Source organism: Colias philodice, chromosome 23, assembly GCF_061535455.1.
Source record: "Colias philodice isolate Cphi_HAF_F1 chromosome 23, ilColPhil1 Martin Lab GWU primary, whole genome shotgun sequence".
Taxonomy (NCBI): Eukaryota; Metazoa; Arthropoda; class Insecta; order Lepidoptera; family Pieridae; genus Colias; species Colias philodice.
Window position 1 is genome coordinate 5826469 of NC_143108.1, and position 23951 is coordinate 5850419.

The window sequence follows — 23951 nt, forward strand, 5'->3', positions numbered from 1 at the left end:
TAACCAAATATATAATATTCCAAATACCAAATTTATCCCATTTTTATTTTTGCAACTCTTTTATTGAAATGCTTAGTATCCAACTTACAAAATATACAACCAATTAATATAGTACAGTATTAGAACAGCCAGTACAGAAATATTAGTTTTTATGTGAATCAAAATCTTTATTATATAGCCTTTATTATTTTTGCACTGAAACTTTTAAGGGATTTTTTAACTAGTTCATTAGAAATTATCTCTAAAATTACTCAACCGATTCGAATAATGCTGGAATCGTTAAATTCTTAGAATTCTATATACATATTTACCGAATAACACTCTGATAGTTAGTATTTTTTCATAAAATTTGATAAGATTCAGAGAGATACCTAGCTATCTATAGGTATACTTTTTTCTATTTAACAAATTTTTTGATAATTTTCGACTGCTATAAAACTAAAATATCAGATCTATCATTGTGCAGACATGACGCCCAGCAAATTCATATTACCAAGCATCTTAAAATTAGAATACATAATTATTAACCTCCTAAGGACCAATGGCCTCATATAAGTACATAAACACCATCACCATTACCACCCAAAGCACCAAAAATTTTTAACTAAATTACCAACCACCGTCCTCATCCGATGACAAAATCGAAAATTCGAAATATCTTAAAAAATACCGCGCTTTTCTGCCTATGATCACTGTGTAACGCGATTGGCTGAATTGAACTATTAGGTTTGGTAGGTAAATGGGTTATCCAATCACAGAATTTTAAAATACTTTAGTTCAAGTTTTTAAAATGGCTGGTCAACGTAACAGAGGTAAGTTAAATCGTTAATTATCATATTAATCTCTCACTTGATTTTCATTTGGTATTGAAAAATAAATAGTAAAAACAGTACAGGAACGTATTTTAATTAAATTTAACGAAACAATTCATATTGTATTTTTTAAATTCACGGATAATTTTTATGTGATCATGTGAGAACATTGGTCGTTACTTACAACATTATTTTCATTTTTTTTGTACTCAGTTGAAGACATTGGTAGTCAATGACTATAAAACATTTAATTAGTTAATAATTTATTTTGTTGTTTTACAGTAATTTTGAGTATAATTGTCATGTTTTATGATTATTATTTATTTAAACTGTCAACAGGAATTACTATTGCAATCAAAATAAACAGTTATCTTCCTTATTTTTTCAGTTATTCGTGACGATAATATCATCGATTTCCTAGCCGACTGACGGAGATTTTATTCCTAGTGATGAAGACTTAGGAGGCCCACCATTTGTTTCCGAATCGATTTTTAGTTAGCTCATTGATATTTCAAGTTCCTAATATTGTACTTCCAATGTTTTTATTCCTTTTTTTAACATATGTTCAGATAGTTTAGATATTTTATTACCTAATATGTAGTAAACTTACACATTTAGAATTTAAGAAAAACTGTTTTTAATTCTTTTGTATACTTTTTAGAGGTTATTGTATGATCTCATATGTTATAACATAAGTAAATAAAAAAATCTACAAGTAAAACCTAATTTTAATAAAAAAATTTTTGGATTCACTTAGGTCTGATGTGATCACATGGGAACAAAATAAATCGAGTTTTTTTTTTCAGAAATGTATTCTATAAACTATATTTTACACAGATAAAAAATCCCACAAGTAAATTTTAACTCTAACAATAAAAAAAACAAAAAAATACCATTGGGTGGCAGGTCTGTTGTATTTTTATGTACTCAGGTGAGAACAATGGGTGGTAATGCAGAATAGGATTTTTTTAGCTTGGTCCTTAGGAGGTTAAATAAACTGACGTAGAAGCAGTTTATTACGACATTTATCCCTTTCACACCTTTGAACAAAAAATTTAGCATAAAATCAAAACAGAAATGGTAAAAGTTCATGTTAAGCTTATGTGGTATTTTTATCAAATTTTGAAAATAAAGCATAGGTAAATCAAAAACTTTACGGTCTAGGACAATAAATTTTAGTATTTTTGTTAGATAATAAGTCCCTCTTCTCCCCATAGCCCGTTGGTCCACTACTTACGGGATACCCTGTATTATAATAATAATATGTATTCTGATTTCTGAGACAAGCTAAAAAGTTATTCAGTCAATACTTTATTCAAAACCTTCACTTTTATTATGGGGATAGACGATAGTGTACACTGTACAATACCCCGGTTGCACTACATATTTTAATGTTTTCAATAATTAGATTTTGATTCAACCTCGATTTGCAATCAAAAACATTTTTGTATTATCCATATCGACGTACATCAAATCGAATTTTTCGCATAACATAGTAATTAGTAACTCAATGATTTTTCGCTCGAAATAAATTTTGAACAACAGTCCGATCTTGATACATGTCTGTGAGTCCGATCGTGCAGCGTGCTCAACGTTGCTGTTGTGTGGTTGTACGAATTCAGTGTTTAATCGATTATCGAATCGAAACCATTCAATTGAAGGCCAAAATGTATCTAAGAAAGAAAAGAGCCAATAGATGGCGCTGGTAGGAAAAACCTATACTAATAATTAATATCATTCGATTCGTATGATTCCGAAAGTAGGAAGGTATTTCCCAAGGTTTTACGGGTATTACTTTACTGATTACTCAATGGTCATCACTCATCAAAGCCTGTGATTCGTTTGGGAGCTCATCTATAATGATAATATGTTAGACTTGGAAAGTTACAAAGTAAATAAAAGACACAGGTATTATAAAAAAGTATTTATTCATAAATACCCCTAAATCACATAATGAATATCACAAGACCCTTACATCTGCAATATTTTTACAAATAAACTATTATTAATTCATCAATATGTCGTTTCTAATTATTTACCTATTTGAGCAATGCTTTTCGTGACATTTTTTTCTTTTCAAAGCTAAACTTAATCGTTAAATGCCGTTTTATTTAAAAATACATCACAATACAAAGTAAGTAATAGGTATGTAATGCTTTTAATTTTTTTTGATAACTTTTTTATTGTCATGAAAAATGTACCTACCTATACCTATAATATTACATCTTACATATTATTCAAAATAACAACCATATAAAACACATACAAGTTCAAAAGGACACATTTTAGTATGTTTCCATATCAAATAATACGGATAAAATATATAAACCTAAGTACTTATTACAAGAATTTCAAATATTTAACAGTTCATTTCAGTACATTCTTATAAAAATACATTTTCAATTTAATTGAAAATACAAAGTTTTCTTACAAAAGCTATTTACAGCAACTCGATCTAACTCAATTCCTTATTCCTATTTAAATGCTAAAATCTTCCAAACGCATGCCACCACTGCCTGCCTATGGCAAAATTCAAAACCCATTTAAAATAAAAAAAAAAATATTACAAAAAATGTATCACTCGATTCTCGAACTGTCAAAATAAACCACAGGCTAACCAGGAAATTTAAGTAGATTAAAATTGTTCACAGACTATAAACGATACATATTATGTCAAATTGATCCTAAAATACAGATTATTTTACGATTTCTTAAACTTTAGTTTGAGGAAACATATCGAAAGGCTAATTCCAATCCAGAATAAAGTGACAATGAAGCCGAAATAAACGTTAAATTCTGTGATACTAGATCCTTTTTCCATTAAATCTCTGAGCGTTTTGGAAGGAATTGTGAAAGGTAATGCTAATGAAATATAGCGGAGACCGACCGGCATCGCTTCTAGCGGCCATAGGATACCTGTAAACAGATTAATTGTAATTAAGATTTTATTAATAATTATTATGTGTCTTTCTAAAACACACAGCGTTGGTGAAGAAAGCTGTCTATGAATCCTATATATCTCTATGAAAAAGGGTCACCTTACCGAATATCGATGGATTTTTCACCTCACTAGCAAGAGCGCGTCCCTAGTATGTCATCTGTCATCGCCAATTTGACATCACCTTTGAACAGTGTTGCCAATTTGGCATAATTTATGCTAAATTTAGCATATTTTTACATTGTTTAGCATTTTTATGTGTTGTCTAGCATATAGCTTATTTTTTAGCATATAAAATATTATATAATAAAAGTTAAACCATATGAAACCAACTACAGTTTTGCTACCTTGCATACGTAAATTTAGTCGACATTTCATGGACATGCACAACTTCCACCTTGGAATTCTGGAATGAAGTAATGGATTATAAAGACGCAGCTGGTAATAACCCTTTTGCAGATTTATCACAGCTGGCAATATCATTATTATCACTACCACATTCCAACGCGGAAATAGAACGTGTTTTTAGCCAAATGAATGTCGTCAAAACTAAGCTTCGCAACCGTTTGTCGGTAAAAACTTTAAATGCCATTTTATACATAAGATTCGACCTAAAGAGGGCAGGAAAATGCTGCTACTCTTACACAGTTCCGGATAATGTACTGCGCTCTATAGGCACCAAGGAAATATATAGTCTTGGCAATGAGGCTTCCACGTCTACGTCAACATTATCGGCTGCGGATGAAGACCAAGATATTAATATTTTATTTGATAATAACACACTCGAATAAGAGATGTTATTATTTATGATGTCATTATTTACATATTATGTGTAAATAAATGTGTTGGATAAATAAAATTTTAAGTAAAATGTCGTTTTATTTGACATTAAAAATTTTTAGCAAAATATTTAGCTTAATTATAAATCCTTTAGCAAAATTTTGGCAAAATTTTAACAGCCATTTAGCAAATTTTATGTTAGTCTTGCTGGCAACACTGCCTTTGAAGCGCTGTCATCTGCCTCTGCCGGCATAGCGTTTATGAATTCGTGCGCAATAACATCGCGCAGAATATAATTAGTATTTATCTCTAGTAAAAGTGATCAGATTAAGTTACTTTTACCCTAATAAAACACATAAAGCGTTAAATTTTAGTAGTAATTGGTTTAGGAACGGAATTAGTTCCAATACGAAACACAAAAGACCACGTTGTCGGAAGAAAATTCGAAAACCGGTGCTTTGGTATGTATAATAGTGGCGGGAACTCTTTTTCGTCCTCGGAGGACGAGAGAAGCAATGGTTCGTCACTGCCCAAGAGACCGGGAGACGAGAAATTCCGTAAGTACTACGTGACCAAGCCAACTAGACCCTTTTCAACTGTGACGTCACCCGCCCATGTCTCGGGTACAGATAGCAAAAAAAAAATATTGGCTAAACTGTACATTATAGGGCGTGGAGTTGAGAGTCGTAATTTTTTTTGTGGTTAGCTATTGTCCTATGGAACCTAAATCTGAAATTTCACAGCGCGAAAACTTTTTGTTTTTGAGTCACGAATTTTTGAAAATCGGAAAATTTTACTCCATTTTATCTTTGAAACGCGAACTTACTGTTATGACAGTGTCAAATTGACCTACAGCGATTGTCAAACGCATTTCATTTCAGGTAAAACATTTCTATCTAACAAAAAAAATATTATAATTTAAATTTTATTTATGAAATTTGTATATTTTTTAACAACAACATTAAAAATAATTATTATTAAGTATAGTTTTTGTAAAATAGATTAAATAAAATAAAATTATTAATATTCGCAATTTATAATTTAACAAAAATATTAATCGAAGTGTCTAGTCGTCCGCTAAACGGATGAATAAAATAAATTATAGTAGAGCCATTTTAATAGGCAACATTTGACAGTTCAACAAAATTCAACAATGTATCATAGGAACGACGACATAGAATAACATGATATTTCGTTTTGTTAGAACTGCACATTTGCTTAACTTTTTTCAATTACGATTACATATTTATAATAATAATGACCGATACAAGTAATTTTAGGATTTGATTTTACTGATAAACCATTCTAAACATAATAAACAATTTCTGATTTAAAGAACTGACGTCGCTACAATTTTGTGTCAATAAACCTTTTTTATTTTTAAATACCAGAGACGTTACTCTAAAAATCGAAATCTGACATCTAGAATCGAATGCATTGATTACTTGGGAATAAAAATCATCATAAATTATTGACATGCGTAGACAGAGAAACCAATAGACAAATTGATAGTTTATGTCGCATTCACACAAGAAAAAGAGCAACTTATGCCGGTGTTGTGTAAAGAAATGAGAAAGAACGATAAAATTTTTTGTTTCACCCAGCGTGCCACTTTTTTCAAGAAAAGAAACCTACTTTGCTAAACAAAGTTTGACAGCTAACTATCGTCTTCCCTAAAAATATAGTTTTTACATGTTCTAAGTTACGTAATTCATGGTATGTTTGGTTTTTAATGATTTAGACTTACTGTTAATACCTTATAAAATAATACCATGGTGCGGTGTAGCGTTAAAGGGTATTAAAGTGATAGTGGAACGAAAATGCCTGGATTGTCTTTTCACTCGTAAGTATACAACTCTTTATCAGTTTATAGGCCTTCATGATATTTCAGCGTGTTAATATATTGTGTATCACGTGCTGTTGACTTGAATACATTGTTTAAAAACCACAAAAATAACAATTATAAATTTTAACCTAAAAAATTTTGTGTTGCCAACTTTTCTACAAATTGTTACCCACTATTATGGGAAATAATAATATATATTCTGCAGTGTGTATTTAATTAAATATCTGAAATATTCAATGGCTTGTTCCAGTTTTCCTGAACCGGATAATTTACGACAAATTTGGATTGTAGCTACAGGATGAACAGATTGGAAACCAAAACCGAAGGTTAGAAAGTATTACGGCAATCACCACCACCGCGACGCTGCCCCGCCGAAGACAATGGACACTCTTGGTTCCAACTTCCAACATTGAACCGGAGGGACGTAGTTAATTAAGTTAGAGATAATTTAAATGTAATTTTTTTATTACAATAAATTATTATTAAGTAAATTTCGTTTTTTTTTTGCGCGTTCGCGGGTCGGTCAATATAATTAACGTGTGTATCTGTTAATACTTACGAAAATAAACATTCTTTTATTTTTTTTATTTTATTTTATAAAAAATAATGAACAATCGAGTTTTCATCTACATTATCATTACATACACATTTTTATATGGGATTATGATAATGATATATATTATACATACTAGTGGTCCACCCCGGCTTCGCCCGTGGTACATATTTCGCAATAAAAGGTAGCCTATGTCCTTTCTCAGGTATCAAAATATCTACATACCAAATTTCATGCAAATTGTTTTAGTAGTTTAGGCGTGATTGAGTAACAGACAGACAGACAGAGTTACTTTCGCATTTATAATATTATATAGTATGGATTATATAATATATAGGTATGTGTATATACATAATATGTATTACCCATCTAAAAGTAATATGTTTATTATATACTAGCTGCGCTCCGAAAACCATACATACATATGTACATACATAATTACAAACATTTTCTCTTTATAATATTAGTATAAACATGTAAGTATGTAATGTGGATATCTCATTATTATCCACTTATGTTATGTGAATAATGATATTGAGAGATTTGTATCTTACAAATTGCGGGGTAAATTTTCCCTCACATGGTAACCCTAAATATTGTGACGTATTCTTTTTTATCTCTTTCTGCGACACGCATTGCCGGTGTCTATTGGATTCTCTGTCTACGTTGACATGTGTTTCAAGTTCGATTGACAAATGTTTCAAGTCCGTATCGATTAATTCACTTTAATCGATGTTTTTAAGCAGGTTACCACCCTATGAAGATAAAATTGATAGATGTCAAATGTTGCCTATTAAATTGGCTCGACAATAGTCGTCCGATTACCGGATGAATAAAATAATTTAATCGTCCGATTATTCGGATTACTAGATAACCTTTTAACACTAAAGCTAGTTGGGTTGGACTAAAGCAAAGGGGGCGCAGGACTTTTGATGGAGTTGGTGTCATTTTAACACCTATTTATTATTGTTTTATCGTAAAGATAACGCTAATATAAGCATGTTTTATAGGAACAACTTTTCTCTAAAATCAAAAATGGCGGAGATATTCACCCTCAATTCGTTAGGTTAGGTTTAGGTTAGGTTAGCCTTTAGGTTAGGTTAGGTTAGGTTAGGTTAGGTTTCTTAAAAAAAAACTACACAGAAATAGGAGCCCCGCGAAGCGGGGCTCCGTCGACGCGCAAAAAAAATTAAGTTAGGTTAGGTTAGCCGTTAGGTTAGGTTAGGTTAGGTTTCTTGAAAAAAAAAAACTACACAGAAATAGGAGCCCCGCGGAGCGGGGCTCCGTCGACGCGCAAAAAATATAAATATATTACTAGTATTGAAAACTATTATTGTAAAGTAATAATTAATATTAATTGCTTCAGATCAATGTGGAACTGGAAAAAAATACCTAAAGCAAAGGGGGCGCAGGACTTAGAAAATTTTTGATGGAGTTGGTATCATTATAACACCTATTTATTATTGTTTTATCGTAAAGATTACGCTAATAAAAGCATGTTTTGTTGGGGCATTTTTTCTCTAAACTTGATAATTACCAAGATACATGACGGATTGTAAAATGTAAATTTTTTCAATGATGGAATATTATGTATTCAATATTAAGCTGCGAAAGTCCGAATCTAGCTAAAAAACGTTACGCTAAAATAAGCATTGCATTATCATAAGACTTGCCACAGAACCGAAGCTGTCAACCCCGAATTCCACGTGGTCTTGTCTGCCCTACCCCTAGAGTGTATGTAAAAAGCCGGAGGCGCGGAGGGAGAGCAGCCCTCGCCCGCCGTGACAAAGCTCGGGAGCCGTGCGGAGCGGAGCGGCTGAGGCTGGTCGCCGAAGGCGACCAATAAGCTGAAGCTGCGAAGTGGAGTACGGGCGACCGTGCTTTGTCACGCAAGGGCGGAAGGGCTGCACTTCCCGTAGCGCCGGAGCTAAGGCAGTGTCTGAGACAATATAAAAAAGACATGAGGAGATAGGGAAAGGGTTAGGTTAGGTTTTATCATCAATCTTTGAGGGCGAATATCTCGGCCATTTTTTATTTTGGAGAAAAAGTTTTTTTTATAAAACATGCTTATTTTAGCGTTTTGAATAAAAATTATGTATTTTATGATACTTATACAATTTTCACTTTAGATCAAAAATTTTCTAAGTCCTTACTTTGCGCCCCCTTTGCTTTAGGCGGACCAAAACTTAATTTGTAAATATCTCGAAAACTATTAATTTTCGCGCCCCCCCCTTTACAGGGGAAGTTCCTAGTACCCACCCCCCCTCTCTCCACCCCCCACTACCCCCAAATTCCACGCCCTATAATGTACAGTTTTACCAAAATATTAATAATATCACTGTTCGCTCTCCGCTATGAATAGTCTTATTTTTCCCCATTTCGAGGGCTGTCTATGAATAACAACACAGTAAAAACTTAAACAAATAACAACGAAAAACTTAACAGTCAACAACAAGCTTTAACGATTAATAATAAAAAGTACAGAAATAACTAGCGATGCGAAACGTACGAATGCGTCGATGCTGCGAACCGTACTAAGGCGAACGCGGTACCTGAGGCGGTAAGCGGGCGGGGAGGCCGCATTCCACCCGAGCGTCTAGTTGGCTTGGTCGAGTAGTACAATCAGACTTGTCATAACATGTCCGGACTCGTGCATAGAATTCCATGCAACACGTGGCATACATATTTTCACAGTATTTGACACAAATACATCAATATTTAGATGTAGGTAATTAATAATAAAACACAATGCATGCCTATAGTGAGATCGCTATATTATCATCGGGTTTCTTTATCATACACAGGCACATTGGTTACTGTGTCAAGTATTGCTTTTAACCAGAATTGTGAGAGATCGTTAGGCTACCTAGGTAGAAGGTACTTAGGTTTATGGAATCGACCGTGATTCCCTATGACTAACGAGCCCCAGCAGCAGGTAGTGAGGTATCTCAATCACTTTGACCATTCAATTGTAACTACCTCAACAAAAGTGAGTACCTACTACTTAGTGCCCACTACTACACAATTAATTCAAGACAATTAAGAGGTACTTATATTTTAGATAGGTACAAAACCTGTCTATCACAATATTCTAAAGAGAAGAAATTGTTAATTAACTATTATAATATAAGTTCAATATCTATCATGTATCAAACATGTCACATATAGATTTTACATTACTTAAGATATGATATAGAATGTATAATGTGAACAATGGTCTCACACAATTTTCAGTATGAGGTACTGATTACTACAAGTTGAGATTACCTAGTTTATGGTAAATAATTCTTAACATAAAGAGCGTGTTTTCATAGTCAATTGATACCAGAATAAGCTTTGATTCTATGGGTACTTATTTGAATAAGTATTGAAAAATCATAAGAAATAGACATTGCATATTAGGAGATGTAGATATGTTTATATACATTGTCATCATCAAGGACCCATATTTACCATATCCCCGAACAGTTGAATGATATCTTTCTTAGTTATAATGTTACCGATGATACTGATGTTTTTCTAATTCCTTTCTTACTTAAGTGAAAGAGCTTGCCTTAGAATTAACACACTCAGGTGTGATAACAATTCTATAATATCAACGGTAAAGTGACCAAGATCTTTGTATTTTTTATTTGTATCTTCTACAAAGATATGTACTGAAAATATGTTGAAGAAAGGTGTCCTCAGTCATGATTAGTATGGTTAGTGATGCTGAAGGAAATGGTTTAGAAAATTCCAGAAAAATATATGCCATACTTACATTCAGAAATGCTTCTGGCAATAAAAGCTGATGGCTCCGCCAGGTTGATATTCAACCTGAGACATCTAGGTATTAACCAGGTAATTTTGATACATATCACAGGTTATAACGGTAATTAAATTTTTATAAAGCCAGAATTGACTTGTACAATCAGTTATCATTGGCCTATTTTCTGCCCGCATATGGCAGCCATTTCAAATGGGTCGCGGAGACCCTACAGGCTGAAGGTGCCCGCTTTCTGTTTTATTTAAACTATTAACTTTTGGTCTACTAAGACCAATACAAAATTAACTTCACAGGTCCTGTAGACTGTGAAGATTTTGGAAAAGCTTGATTGGCATTACAGCCACATAAAGTCCAGTACCTTCTGGTTTAGTTAAACAATTATCTTTTGGTCTACCAGAACTATTCCAATTTAACTTCACAGGTCGCGGAGACCATGAAGATATTGGTAAAGCTTGATTCTCAAAAGAAGGGTCACAGCCTTCTGATTTATTTATTTAACAGTTTTATGTACCGTTACAAATTTTATAATCATATCATAATATTAAAAGAAAAGGAAACATACATAGCACATAAGGTGACCTTATCGCTTATCAGTGATCTCTTCCAGACTGCCCATTTAGTTAAACTACCTGGATTATTCTAATTTAACTTCAGAGGTCTCGGAGACCATGGAGATTTTAGTAAAGCCACAGATTGGGCCACACCTTTCTAGTTAGACAATTATCTTTTTGTCTTCAAGGATTGTTCCAATTTAACTTCTCAGGTCGCGGAGACCATAGAGATTTTGGAAAACAGGTTTGGCACATCAATTACAAAATGTACATTGTAAATCTAGATACTTGTGCCTCATGGATGACACTTTAGAAAATATGTCTGTGTTATTGCCAGTCCTAGAAGCCTCAAAGATAAAGCATACTGTTGTAGACAGTAATCATGTCTTGCCCTAATAAAGAGTTGCAGACAGTTCTATACATCTAACACTGAGAGGTGGCAGACTGTACAGTTGTCGCCTCCAGGTATTTCTCTAGAGTCTCGCTCACAGCAGACCAAGAGAGAAAGGCTTTATCCCTCTACATGCTATACAAGACTTAAGAGTTGTGGAAAAGAAACATAAACAGAAATGTCTTTGTAAAGAACAAGTTTCTCACTTCCTAACTTCAGATGCCGCGGATGCGGGCTGAGTAGGACATCTGAACAGTACTTACCTGTCAGAGAAGTGGAGAGGGAAGCAAAGGACTTGGCACAAAAATTTCTGAGTTATATGTAGTATACATAGGTATGCAATTCTTTATTGCTTCTGAGCAAATTGAAATGGGCGCACATCCTTTAGCCCAAGCTAGCAATCAGGTAAAAATCAAAATACAAAGGTTGCTAACTCCCTTAGCTCTCACAACTGAGTAACTTTACCTAGCTGAGAAATTAGGATAACTCTTGGCACGCTTCCAGGACGCCTAAATGGCTTTTGGTTTAGATTGCCGCTCAAGAAATCAACCTGTACCGGAGTGGCTTCTCCTACCTTGTACAACAGGAAATATATTTCGGAAGCTCCTGATATGGACCATGTCGCTACCCAAAGGAGTGCTTTAGTGCCAAGGCGTATTTGCCATAGCCCGCTCCGAATTTTGCGACATCTGCAGTCGTTGATGGAGCTGACGCCTAGACTGAATATTCCTTTCCAAGGGTAATCCTACAAGTGTACTAGCGCACCTCGCACCCCGGGACCGGGGCAGATACATAGCACCCAAGGGTGGCTTATGGTTAATATAATAAATAATAATAATATACGGACATTTCTCCGCAACTCGGCGTCAAGCGCCTAAAGATATTCTTAGGCTTAGGGTTATTCTACGAAAGAGACTTAAGACTATTATGGTTATAGATGTTTATTAACCCTGAAGTCATGAGCACTCAGACCATTGGTGAATGGCCTTATCCCCCAACTGCTCAGTCAGAAAAAGGGGGGGGGGGGGAGGAAACAGCCCATTGTAAAACAAAGGAGAAAGGGCAGTTAAGTTGTGGTGCCCCCCCACAGTGCCAACATATGATCCTCCAAGCAGAAGGTGACTTCCATAATGCAAAGAATGCAATGCTAATAAAAAAAATAAAAAAATCCTTGTAATCTAGTACACAGAGATTCTATTTAATTAGCTTAAGTCTATAATAAGCAAGCTGACCCTGTTCCCTCAGGAGCTTTTATGCTATTATTGGGGTCAGACCGAGAAGCTCATGACATGAACATGACTTCTGAAGATCTCAAAATAAAGTTTTTTATCACAGCAAAAGAAGATTATAACCTGACCTAAATTTGGATATAAAATGGATACAACAACACATTATCCATCAGGTGGTCGGTTGTGAGGACACCCAAACACATAAATATGCCCAGTGACCCATGTGGAAAGGATGGTTCAAGTAACAAAGGACTACTTTTCAGTCGTAAAAGTAGATAATTGATTCTTGTCTATAAAGGGGCGGACCCTTAAAGCTTGCAACACAAACCTTTATCTCTGACTAGATAAGGTCCTTCCAGATCTTAAAGACAGTAAACGTAGCAGCCCTGTCCAGCAGTGGCTTTAAGAAGGTGGTAAGAGCACCTACCCGTTGAGGCAATGGAAAGACCATACAGGCCTTTATAAAGTTTTACTGTCAATCAGTCAATTTAGCCAGTGCCAGTGAGTCTGGTTTACTTTAAGGTAACCTTAAACTGTTTAATGAATTATTTTATTCAGTGTAATTAATTTAAGATCATAGTAACGATCAATGTGTAACAAACATGCTTAATGCTTAAGGTACAGTTGTGTTAACATTGGTTATTATAGTTATTTTATATACAGATGTTATTTACTGTAGTATTTAGCCTTAGAGGCTCCATTGTTTATCCTTGATGACATTGATCTTCCTTTGAGTTATAATTTTTAAAATGTTATTTTTATCTTATTATTTGAACTTTGATTTGTTTCAAAGATACAGAGAAATAATTAATCAGTTCTTAGGTTCTAAGACTTAGTTCATTAGTATTGGCTTATGATTATCTGAGGAGAATAATTTAAAATTTAGAGGATATATGGTTAGTTCTTACATGAAAGAAAAACTATTTTTGTTGTTGCTACATAACCCCCTTGTATTGTTTTTAGAATTTAAAATATAACTTTATTTTACAATACAAGAGGTTCATTTAACATTCTGAAAGGAATGAAATTTAAGTTGTTAATACTCTTAGGTATTACAATATTAACAAGATAATTTATTTTCAACATAGCGTTTGTATGTCTTTCTTCACCAGCAGATATCAAACACATCTTCACCAACGCTGTGTGTTTTAGAAAGACACATAATATTGATGTTTTGCATTAAAACAAAACATGTATTATGTGTCGAATAAAACACACAGCGTTGCAGTTTACTGCTTGCTGATGAAGATGCTATGCCGGCAGAGGCAGATGACAGCGCTTCAAAGGTGATGTCAAATTGGCGATGACAAATGACATACTAGGGACGCGCTCTTGCTAGTGAGGTGAAAAATCCATCGATATTCGGTAAGGTGACCCTTTTTCATAGAGATATATAGGATTCATAGACAGCTTTCTTCACCAACGCTGTGTGTTTTATTCGACACATAATACATGTTTTGTTTTAATGCAAAACATCAATATTATGTCACATGTGATAAAATAATATAACATGGATGATATTAGAGTTACATAAAATATTATTTTACACTTTTGTTAGTGTAATGTGTAGTTCTATCTAGAACTTCTCTGTTCTAGATACCTAAGTAATTTCGAATAATAATCAAAAACTTGAGAAAATTATATGAATTAAGATGTGATTTTAAAAAGGGGCAACAAAAACACATATCATAAAAAGTACTAAGGACAATTTTTTTAATTTATTTCTTGTCTTTGACCCAAAATCGAATTCTCATAATTTATGGCACATTACTAAAACAAATTGTATTTGTATAACTGTCAAATTTAAATTTTTTTTACAATTTACTAACACAATAATATTGTAAAACTAAAGGTGTGTGGAAATAAAAAGCTTTTTTATTTATTTTATTATGGCACAAATACTTACCACATAACAACACCATGGGGTAAAAGCTTCCCGTAGCCACAAAGAACGACAGCGTATAGCTCGGACATAGCACAGATAACAAAAACCCATAGCACATCCCGCCAACTCCTTGCAGGAAGAGGAGTATGCCACAAGTGAGAAATGAGCCTTTGAATGGTAAGCTGTAGCCCAGGAACGCGAGCGCCATCATTTCTATTGTCTGTGGAATAAAATAATTTTTAAAAATATGTTTCACAAAATCATACAAAAAAAATTGTGTAATATTGCTGGAGGTTCTATGTCTTAAATAATTGATTAAATGTTTTACTTTTATTAAAGAAAAATCAAATTTTGAACACTTGACTACATTATGGGAAGTCTTTCAAATTCAGAAAGTCTAAGTATATTTTATCATTCATCAATATTGTTATCTGCAGTGGAATAAATATTGAAAAATTAATAATCTAGGGCATGTTAACAATTGATTAGCAGCTGTAGATGTCATGGTTGTCTTAGTGTCAAGATTTTAGGACGGTTTTGTTATCACAGAGGATATAATAACAGGCGATACCCAGGCACGGGGGTTGAAAGGGGTTACAAGAGTCAGTATGGGTCAGGAGGGGTCAGCAGCTCACCTGCAGCACGATGACGGCGGCCTGCAGCGCGATGTGCACGTGCAGCATCTCGCGCGGCTGCACGCCGGCCACCGCGCTGCGCTCCCACACGCCCTCCAGCCGGTCCGATATCATTAGCGTGGAGGTAACGATCGCGGGGAGGAAGTAGATTATACTACGGATAAGAAATAAGAATAAAGAGTGTAAAAAATAACTATAGCTAATAACACATAATAGTAATGATCTGACGGCGGCTATTTAATGCTGCCGCTATTTAATGCGGCCGCTGTAAAAGTATTTGACCATTCCGTTTCTTTCTAACTTCTAAATCGTGCTCTTTCTTACCCGGACCCCGCTTCACAGCACATACCTATACCGCCCTACAGCCACTGCGGTCATGATATAAGTAGAGTTTCTATTCTTTAAAATTTCTCATTTATTGATATGTATTTACAACTTATTTGGTGGCAGTAATATTCAACGCCTTTTAGACTATATTTCATAAGAAAACTCTCTAATCAGCTGTTTGATATAGAACGTATACTGTTTTGTTGTTGTTGTGTTTGACGGGGTTTAAATAGCGCCTAGCGGACGTCAGATCCTTACTATTATTAGCTTAGCTTTTCTACGAATACGAGTTAAATACCAGTCCAGCCTTTTACAAGGTGTACAAAATAGATGTATGGACAAATTTTTAATCTAAGTTTGTAATAATTCAACAAATAACTTTATGCAACTAAATAACTATCGTCAGTTAACAAAAATCTTACTGATCAAAACAAATTAAAATAGAATAAAAATTAGTAATAGAGTACTTCAGGGATATACAGGGTGTCCCACTGTTGGTATACTAAGCTCAAAGGAGGTTATAGTTTTGCATACGCTGAGTACGTAAAAAATAATTAAAAAATTCCAGACGCATTTTTTTTTCAAATAGATGAATTCTTAAAACTCTATGTGTACACCCATAACAAGCGAGCCGCCCAACTTTGCCACCAGCACGTGAGCTATCGTTTAAAATTATGTTTTCATAGATAAAATGCTCATATTAGAGAAGCGGTATATGCCGGCTGCGCGAAGCTAGAGAAGAAAACATGGATTTTCAGGAAAAATTTAGCAAAAAATTTTGGACGTAATTTTTTTTTAAAGTATTTTTTACGTGATCAGTGTATGCAAAACTACAAGTTCCTTCGCGCTTAGTATACCAATAGTGGGACACCCTGTATATATGTACTTGGACCTTCGCTATTCAACATGTATGTGAAAAGCACAATATACTTTTTAGAAATTAAATGATTGAATACATTTTTGTGTATAGAAATATTAATATAAATACTTACGTGACCATGATACCAGGAGCCATGTAGCTGACCATTTCTGGTTCCATTGATCCGAAAATTGGCGTTTGGAAACGGACTGGAATCTATTGAAAACAAATTATTTAATTTTATTAAAATATGTTGATATTATTATCAATTATAATGCTGCTAAATGCAAATTCAATATTTTTTTACTTTTTTCAATAATTTCAAAGTTTAAATTGGTGCAAAAGCGATGTCTTTATGTTTTGTTTTATTTTATTTTTTTAGATAAATCCATATTATGATAAGATTCTATAAAAGAAATAATAGAAGTAAAGTATACCTGAACAAGATCTTCGTTAAGCCCGCAAGCATTCATTGTCCTTTTCGTGAAGTATTCGTACGTTTTATGTAACCTTCGCTTTAGGAAGTTGGAGATTTGATGATCTGTAATTTTGGATTTTTATATTCAAATCTTTCAGTTTTATTATAATTGATTTAACTTATGCAGGTAATTAGCAATCATCATGCTCTTGTCCACCTCATTCTTACATATTTATTTAAGAATAATTAATGATTTCAAACACTTCTAATTTGAGTAGTCCTTATTAATATCGTTTTCATTTTCACAATATTTCGTCGTATCAAATCACACTATCATCATCATATGAAACTTCTACCATCAACTCATTTATTACTACGATAACCATCATCATTTCTTCCGTCATATCATCACCATCAACATCACCATTATCTAATTAGCAGTTAAACAAAGCTATACTCATTCGCCTCAACGATTATTTGCACATCCCTATCCACATCACTATCCGCCTCATAATCACTCATCCTCATCATCCTCACTCATCATCAACATCCTCACTAATCCTCATAATCCTCACCATCCTAACTTATATCCTCATCCCCAACCCCAACTCACCAGTCATATCCAGCCACACGCTGATAGTGCTATCTTCAACAATATCATCCTCAACATAGCCATCAGCCACCCTTAAAGCTAGGGAATGGCTGAAATTAGCTGGGAAATATAACGCCCCGTATAATTGGAGGGTTGCTACAGCTGCTTTAGCTTCGACTGTTGTATTGTAGTACGTCTGAAATGGAAATTAAATATTTGATAAAGCATTTGAATTTTGAATGCCATAAAACCAAAAATATCAAATTCAACTTTCATAAAGGTTTTGCTAGATGGAATAACACGCTAGGGGAATAGTGAACATAATAATTTTTAAGTGAAATCTCTTACAAGCGTTAACATTGTTACAAAATACGCCAACAATCAAAGGCAGTGAATAATGAGTAAAAAGAAGAAACAGTAAAAGTTCGTTATCATTTAAATTCACATCATTCAATTTAAATATTTAGAAACACAAATATACACGAAAGGATTTTTAGGTTTTTGTATAATACTTACCACCATCAAATTCCGCTTTTCCATTTCGTCCAGAAACCAGCAACTCAACATAAAGTAGTCGCAAGATCCGTCTTCATTTATCGATACTCGTGTAAGGTTATCATTTTTACATAAATCTATACCCACTGCAAATAATTAGAAGTAATTAATTTCATTAGATATAAATTAGTTTAAACAATGCTACTATTAGATGAGGAAAATGTAATATGTGGTAAAAAGTTGGGAAAAAGTCCAATTTAATTGACTTCTGAAGCAAGAAGTTTTTATGATATGCTTTAATTAGGTATTATTAGTAAGATTAAGTATCCTTTACATTGCGACAGATATCGCCCTTGGTTTACGTAATCACTTTTCATAAGAGGTTCCGGGTTTCGATCCCAAGTATTAAAATAAAACCATCAAATGCAATATAAGAAGGACACAGGTACGATAAAATATTGCATAATAATACTAGAATAGAACAAGTTTATTTTTTAACTACCTAATTACATAATAGACTGTATACACATAAGAATTTAGAGCATTTAGAAAATTATAACATACTTGGTACAGAAGCAGCTTCATCATTTACTACAGCGAGATGTAAGTCCTTAGGGTCGTGTCCCACCGCACTGAAGAATGCTACCACTTGTATGATCGGGAATAGCACTGAGAATATTAACCCTCTGGAAAAAACGATCCAATAAAGCGATAAATAACTGAATCAAAATTCGTTTATTTATAGTAATCTTGATTTATATTTAAGTATTACTTTGTGAAGAATTAACACGAGAAGTTTTTATTTATTAATTGGACAAAACAGTCGTCAATATAAACCACATATCATTTATGTATATGATAAAGAGCAACGGTCCCAAGAATGAACCTTGAGGTACTCCAGTCAATTAATTCTTGCAATTAATGATCCTTTAAAACTCTAACCCATACTAAGTTCAACAACTTTACTACCCGCTCCGTGCCGCCGTACTCTATATTAAATTTTATAAGGCAATGGTAAGTAAGTAGTAAGTAAGTAAGTGAGTAAGTAAAGAACCATCTCACCAAAAGAATAAATTACTACTACTTCAGTCCTTGGTTTGGAAACTATGAAGCCGGAAATAAATCAAGAGACCTTATATTAAACATTTTGTAAAGGATTATAAATTCTAAGGCTGAAAATTGATCAATCAGAGCACGTTTCTATCCAAATTGGTTTACGGAAAGTATGCAGTTTGAAGTGATGTGTATTTTATTAATGAGGTCGTATTTAAAATATTGAAGTCATCGTTTTGATATGAATTGATTCAAGTAATAAATGTGTGGTGTTTCAGATTTCAGAACATAATCAAGCCATTTTTTTGAATTCGCATTATACATTTTAATTGGTAAAACATTAGTTTTACCTATTTTAACATTTTGTAACTATTAAGTTTCTTTAAGTTTATATCGTATTATATAGATTTGTACAAAGCCTTCTAATTTGTGTGACATTACATTAATATTAAGAGAGTGATTTTCCAAAAGTACAATTAAGAAGTTTCCAATCAATTAGTAGGTAGGTATTTATTTAAAGTTCTAGGTTACTTTCGAATATTAAAAAATGCCCAAAAATCCTGTCAAATTGCTCTTATTATACAGATTCTGTAATGCATTAAAATTTGTCTATCTATACACGATTAACATTTTCTTTCAATAATTTATTACTTACCCAGGATGCCTAGAAAACTGTTGTATACTTTTTATAAACACAGCTTTATATCGACCCTTTTGTTTACTTTTCAGTTCCATGTGATTGTCTTTTTTCGTGAGTACCTGCAAATTTGTAATTTTTGTTAAAATCTAATATAATAAAATAAAACTCAAAGGTGACTGATATAGTGATCTATCAACGCACAGCCCAAACCACTGGACGTATCGAGCTGAAATTTGACATGCAGGTAGATGTTAGGACGTAAGCATCCTCTAAGAAGGATTGCCCGAAATTCTTGCGGGAACGGGGAAAAACGGGGATGGACGTACAAAGTCGTGGGCGGAAGCTAGTCTATAATAATGTTATAAAGGGGAAAGATTTGTATCTTTGTAAGTATCTTGTTGTCCAATAGGCTCAAAAAATACTGGATAAATTTGGATGAAACTTTACGATATAAATACTTGATTTTGGTCGCACGTTCGTTCGGAATATTTTCATTTCATTGAATTATCATATTTTTTGTTCCAATCTGCAAAAGAGTTTTTATATTCTATTTAGTTTTATTTTATACTCACATCTCGACTACTAGTTACGATGCTAAAATCTTCGGTGGATTGGAATCTACTATCATTAGATAAGGTGCTGTCCGGGATGACATCTGGGGAAGCTGAAGTTAAGGCTAGAATAGAAGGCATTATTTAAGTTAAAAATACAATAAATACCTTAAAGATAATTTTAGTGATTAAGGTAATTTCGGCCCTAAGTAAGGAATAAATGATTTTTTTAACACTATAATGTGCCTTGGAATAATTTGTTTTGACTTTGGCCTATCTGTTTATTTTTTGTAAATTAGATAAAACAGACCCATCACCCATAAAATACCAATTGTTTAGTTTTCGACATTAGAATTATCAATAATAATTATTCAAAGGAACCTACTCGTCATCCTTTTTATTTTCACATTAATAATATAAATATAAAAACACATTATATAAAATAAACACATTTTAGGCAATAAAAAAAATTAATAAAAATTTTGAAAACAACTTTTTGTTTCGACGCTCCTGAAAAACGTTTTGGCCAAAGTGCAAACAAAGTGATTTCCAAATATTTATAGCACAAAAAATATAGCTAACTGAATAAACTGTAATAACATCAATTCAAATACGAACTTCTAATTTTAAAATTATAAAATTCTTTTTTTTATTTTAATTTATTATTAGGCTTATATATCATCACGCTAAGACCAACAGGAGCGGAGCCACGGGGCACAGCTAGTGAATTATATATACTCACTGGATTGCCGTCTGTTTGTCCGTAAGCTTTCGTTTTGCGCGACGGCCATCTTGAGAAATGCCTCTTCAAGTGTCGTACAGTCGTATCTTTGTAGTATAGCATCGGGAGAATCCTGGGCTAATAACTGACCATCTCGGAGAAGACCAATCTATAGAAATAATTTAAAATTGTATGTATGTATAATCATCATCATCAGCCCATTATGTTCCCACTGAATTTTTTCATCACCACGGAAAATTAGAAAGACGAAGACTTAACATCATGTCTTTGGGCAGAAATTTTCATTCAAAATCCTGAAAGTCGTTTTACGAAGCTTTGCATTATTTAAAAGTTATTCTAGATGCAGGGTGATGACTCATGATAGGTACCTAAGTAATTTATAATAAATTATGTAAATTGTAGATAATATTTTTTGTCTCAAAGTGAAACAAAGGGTAATTATTAACCTGATAATTAATAAGTAAATACATACATAGTAAACATTTCACAACCACGAGAAATATGATTCACCTTATTGTTTGTATTTAAAGGTTTAAATCTCTACATAGTATTATATTCTAAATAATAGCTCATTAACAGGTGATAATACCTATGTTAGGTTTTCCTTCACAGTACTTCTATTTTTATAGTTAGCTAGTTTAAAAACTAAGAAATAAGTTCTGTTGATCTCTTTTATATCGGCTACTCACCTACCTGCTGCAGGGGCAATTTTGGAATTGCACCCTTAATTGGTTCTTTAATTATGTATAGGATAGGCAAGCAGGGGCAATTTAGAGAACAGAAAAATTGCTCCGACGGTTGTCCAACTGAGATTGTTCCAATATTGCCCCATGCAAGTACGTGAGTAGCCGGCTTTAAGTGACACAAAATGCATGAAAATAGACGCCTAAAAGTGTCAAGTAGGCTATAAATGGAGACCTTATCAGCAAGTCGTGAAACTGGACTCATGCGTCTTAAAAATAAAACAGTTTCTTAACCGCAAAATTCATTGTACTTTGACATTTAGACTTTTTAATTCTATCTGAATTGTGAAACATCATGTTCTAATCATGAAGTCTATAAGATACAGATAGTATGTTATATAACAGTGTATTTAAATCAAAGGAGTGAATGCTCATTCTACAATAACAATTAATGTAGGTATAATAGGTAGCAGATTGTGACTGCAACACTTGATGGAGGAATAACATGCAATGTCACTCGACCTTGGATAGTTCATATTTTCCTGTATTTTTGCAATTGTTCCTATGTTTGTAATATTATAAGTTATCATTGAAAATCAAAATTAAATCATTTAAATATATGAACAACGACAGAAAAGATCGAACATGATGCAGAGAAATGATTAATCGTAAATTTGTTTCATTATGTAGATTGTAAAGAAAAAATATAAACAGATAAAAAATATGAAAATTCTTTGTACATCAGTGAATGCATAATATTAGTCTTACCTTATGTGCTTGTTTCGTTTCATCGATATAATGCGTGGTTATAATAACTGTGGTTCCTTTTGAAGCTAATTCCGATAAGTAATTCCAAATTCTGAAACAAATATTTACACATCAATATATTTCTTAATATATACTAATATTATAATGGCGAATGCTGAATTCCAGAAAAAAATAGTAGGATAAGAATCGTATGAGTTCCTGAGATTAAATTCCAGTACTCATAGTTCGAACTGTTTTTTTGTGTGTGTAAAAGAGCATTTATCGAGGGAGGCTCTATGACGTCATGCTACGACTAATTAGAAGAGTGTGAAACCGCGAGGCAAGGCAAGTGGAGGCTTTTTATAAAATAAAATAATGGAGATGGAAAAACTTGACACATTGGAATTGTCGTTATTGTTTTATATAAAGAGCTAAGCATCTTTATGAGATATATAATATTATGTAAATGCTCTTATTTCTAAGCAGTAATAATAGGTAATAACTAATAAGTAATAACCATGTACATAATAACATTTGCATAATAATTTGTAACAGAATAATACAATTAAAAGTGTAAGCAGTTAGCAATAGTATATCACATCAAAATGCCGTTTGTTACACAAAAACGGCTGAATGGATCTGGATGAAATTTGTTTCGGAAATAACTATCTTTTCCGGAAGTAAAAACGCATGACATAAGTAATATAATAAATAAAATTTGGAATGCTTTGTATTAAATAATTCAATTTATAAAGGAAATTAAACGTTGTACAATTTATGCAAAATAATTTCTTGTTCACTTTAAAGTTCTTTTGACGTCGTATCTTGTGTGAAAATTTTTAATACACTAAGTATATAAATAAATATAAATAATTACCTATAAATGTTTTTTAGATGGTAATTAAAATTCTATTAGTATGTCTTGAGGTCGTTCGAATCATATTTTTTCTCGACTATGCTGTAAACTTTTTTGGTAAACAATAAATTTTAATTTGAACAAGAATTAAAACTTAATTTTTATATGTTTTAGTTCCCATAGGAAAAAATACGTGACATAAGTAATATTTTTAGAAAAGTCGATACTTCTCCATAGATACTGCTTTCCGAATCGGTGGTAAATGTTAAAAATATGTAGATAATGACGATTCGAAAGTGCTTCTAGAAGAAGTCTTATTGAAAAAATAAATGTTTGAGTTTGAGTTTGATATATTATGAAAAAAAAGCTACCTACCGTGAGTTCTTCATCATTCTCAAATTTCTGTTATTAAATTTTCTTATTTAGTTTAGTTTTACCAACAGGTCTTAAATTTAATAAACACAGTCTGAATTTGATATTTAGTTTTATAGAAGTTTTATAGCATTCAAATGCTTTGTGCGAAATTTTAAAAGAATAGAAAAAACCATCATCACATGTCGCCGAGAGGTCAAGCTATAACTTTAGACAAAAATTTAACACCT

General features: G+C 32.9%; 1 protein-coding gene and 1 long non-coding RNA gene across 2 annotated transcripts in view; one reads left to right on the forward strand and one right to left on the reverse strand.

Moving 5' to 3' along the window:
* Nucleotides 1–2721: 2721 nt before the first annotated feature.
* LOC149478071 (ABC transporter G family member 23-like) overlaps nt 2722–23951 on the reverse strand; it is a 72636-nt gene continuing 51406 nt past the window's right edge. The window contains exons 5-16 of the mRNA XM_089709867.1: nt 22515–22605; nt 21064–21211; nt 20343–20446; nt 19786–19889; nt 18642–18763; nt 18099–18223; nt 17604–17778; nt 17010–17113; nt 16706–16788; nt 15387–15540; nt 14773–14971; nt 2722–3728 (exon numbers count right to left, since the gene is read on the reverse strand). Coding sequence (XP_089565993.1) covers nt 3514–3728; nt 14773–14971; nt 15387–15540; nt 16706–16788; nt 17010–17113; nt 17604–17778; nt 18099–18223; nt 18642–18763; nt 19786–19889; nt 20343–20446; nt 21064–21211; nt 22515–22605 — 1624 coding nt within the window. The 3' untranslated portion in view covers nt 2722–3513. The remainder of the gene's footprint in view (nt 3729–14772; nt 14972–15386; nt 15541–16705; nt 16789–17009; nt 17114–17603; nt 17779–18098; nt 18224–18641; nt 18764–19785; nt 19890–20342; nt 20447–21063; nt 21212–22514; nt 22606–23951) is intronic.
* LOC149478072 (uncharacterized) lies at nt 6013–6867 on the forward strand. The gene is made up of 2 exons (XR_016317496.1): nt 6013–6373; nt 6627–6867. It is a non-coding gene; the product is annotated as an uncharacterized LOC149478072 (long non-coding RNA).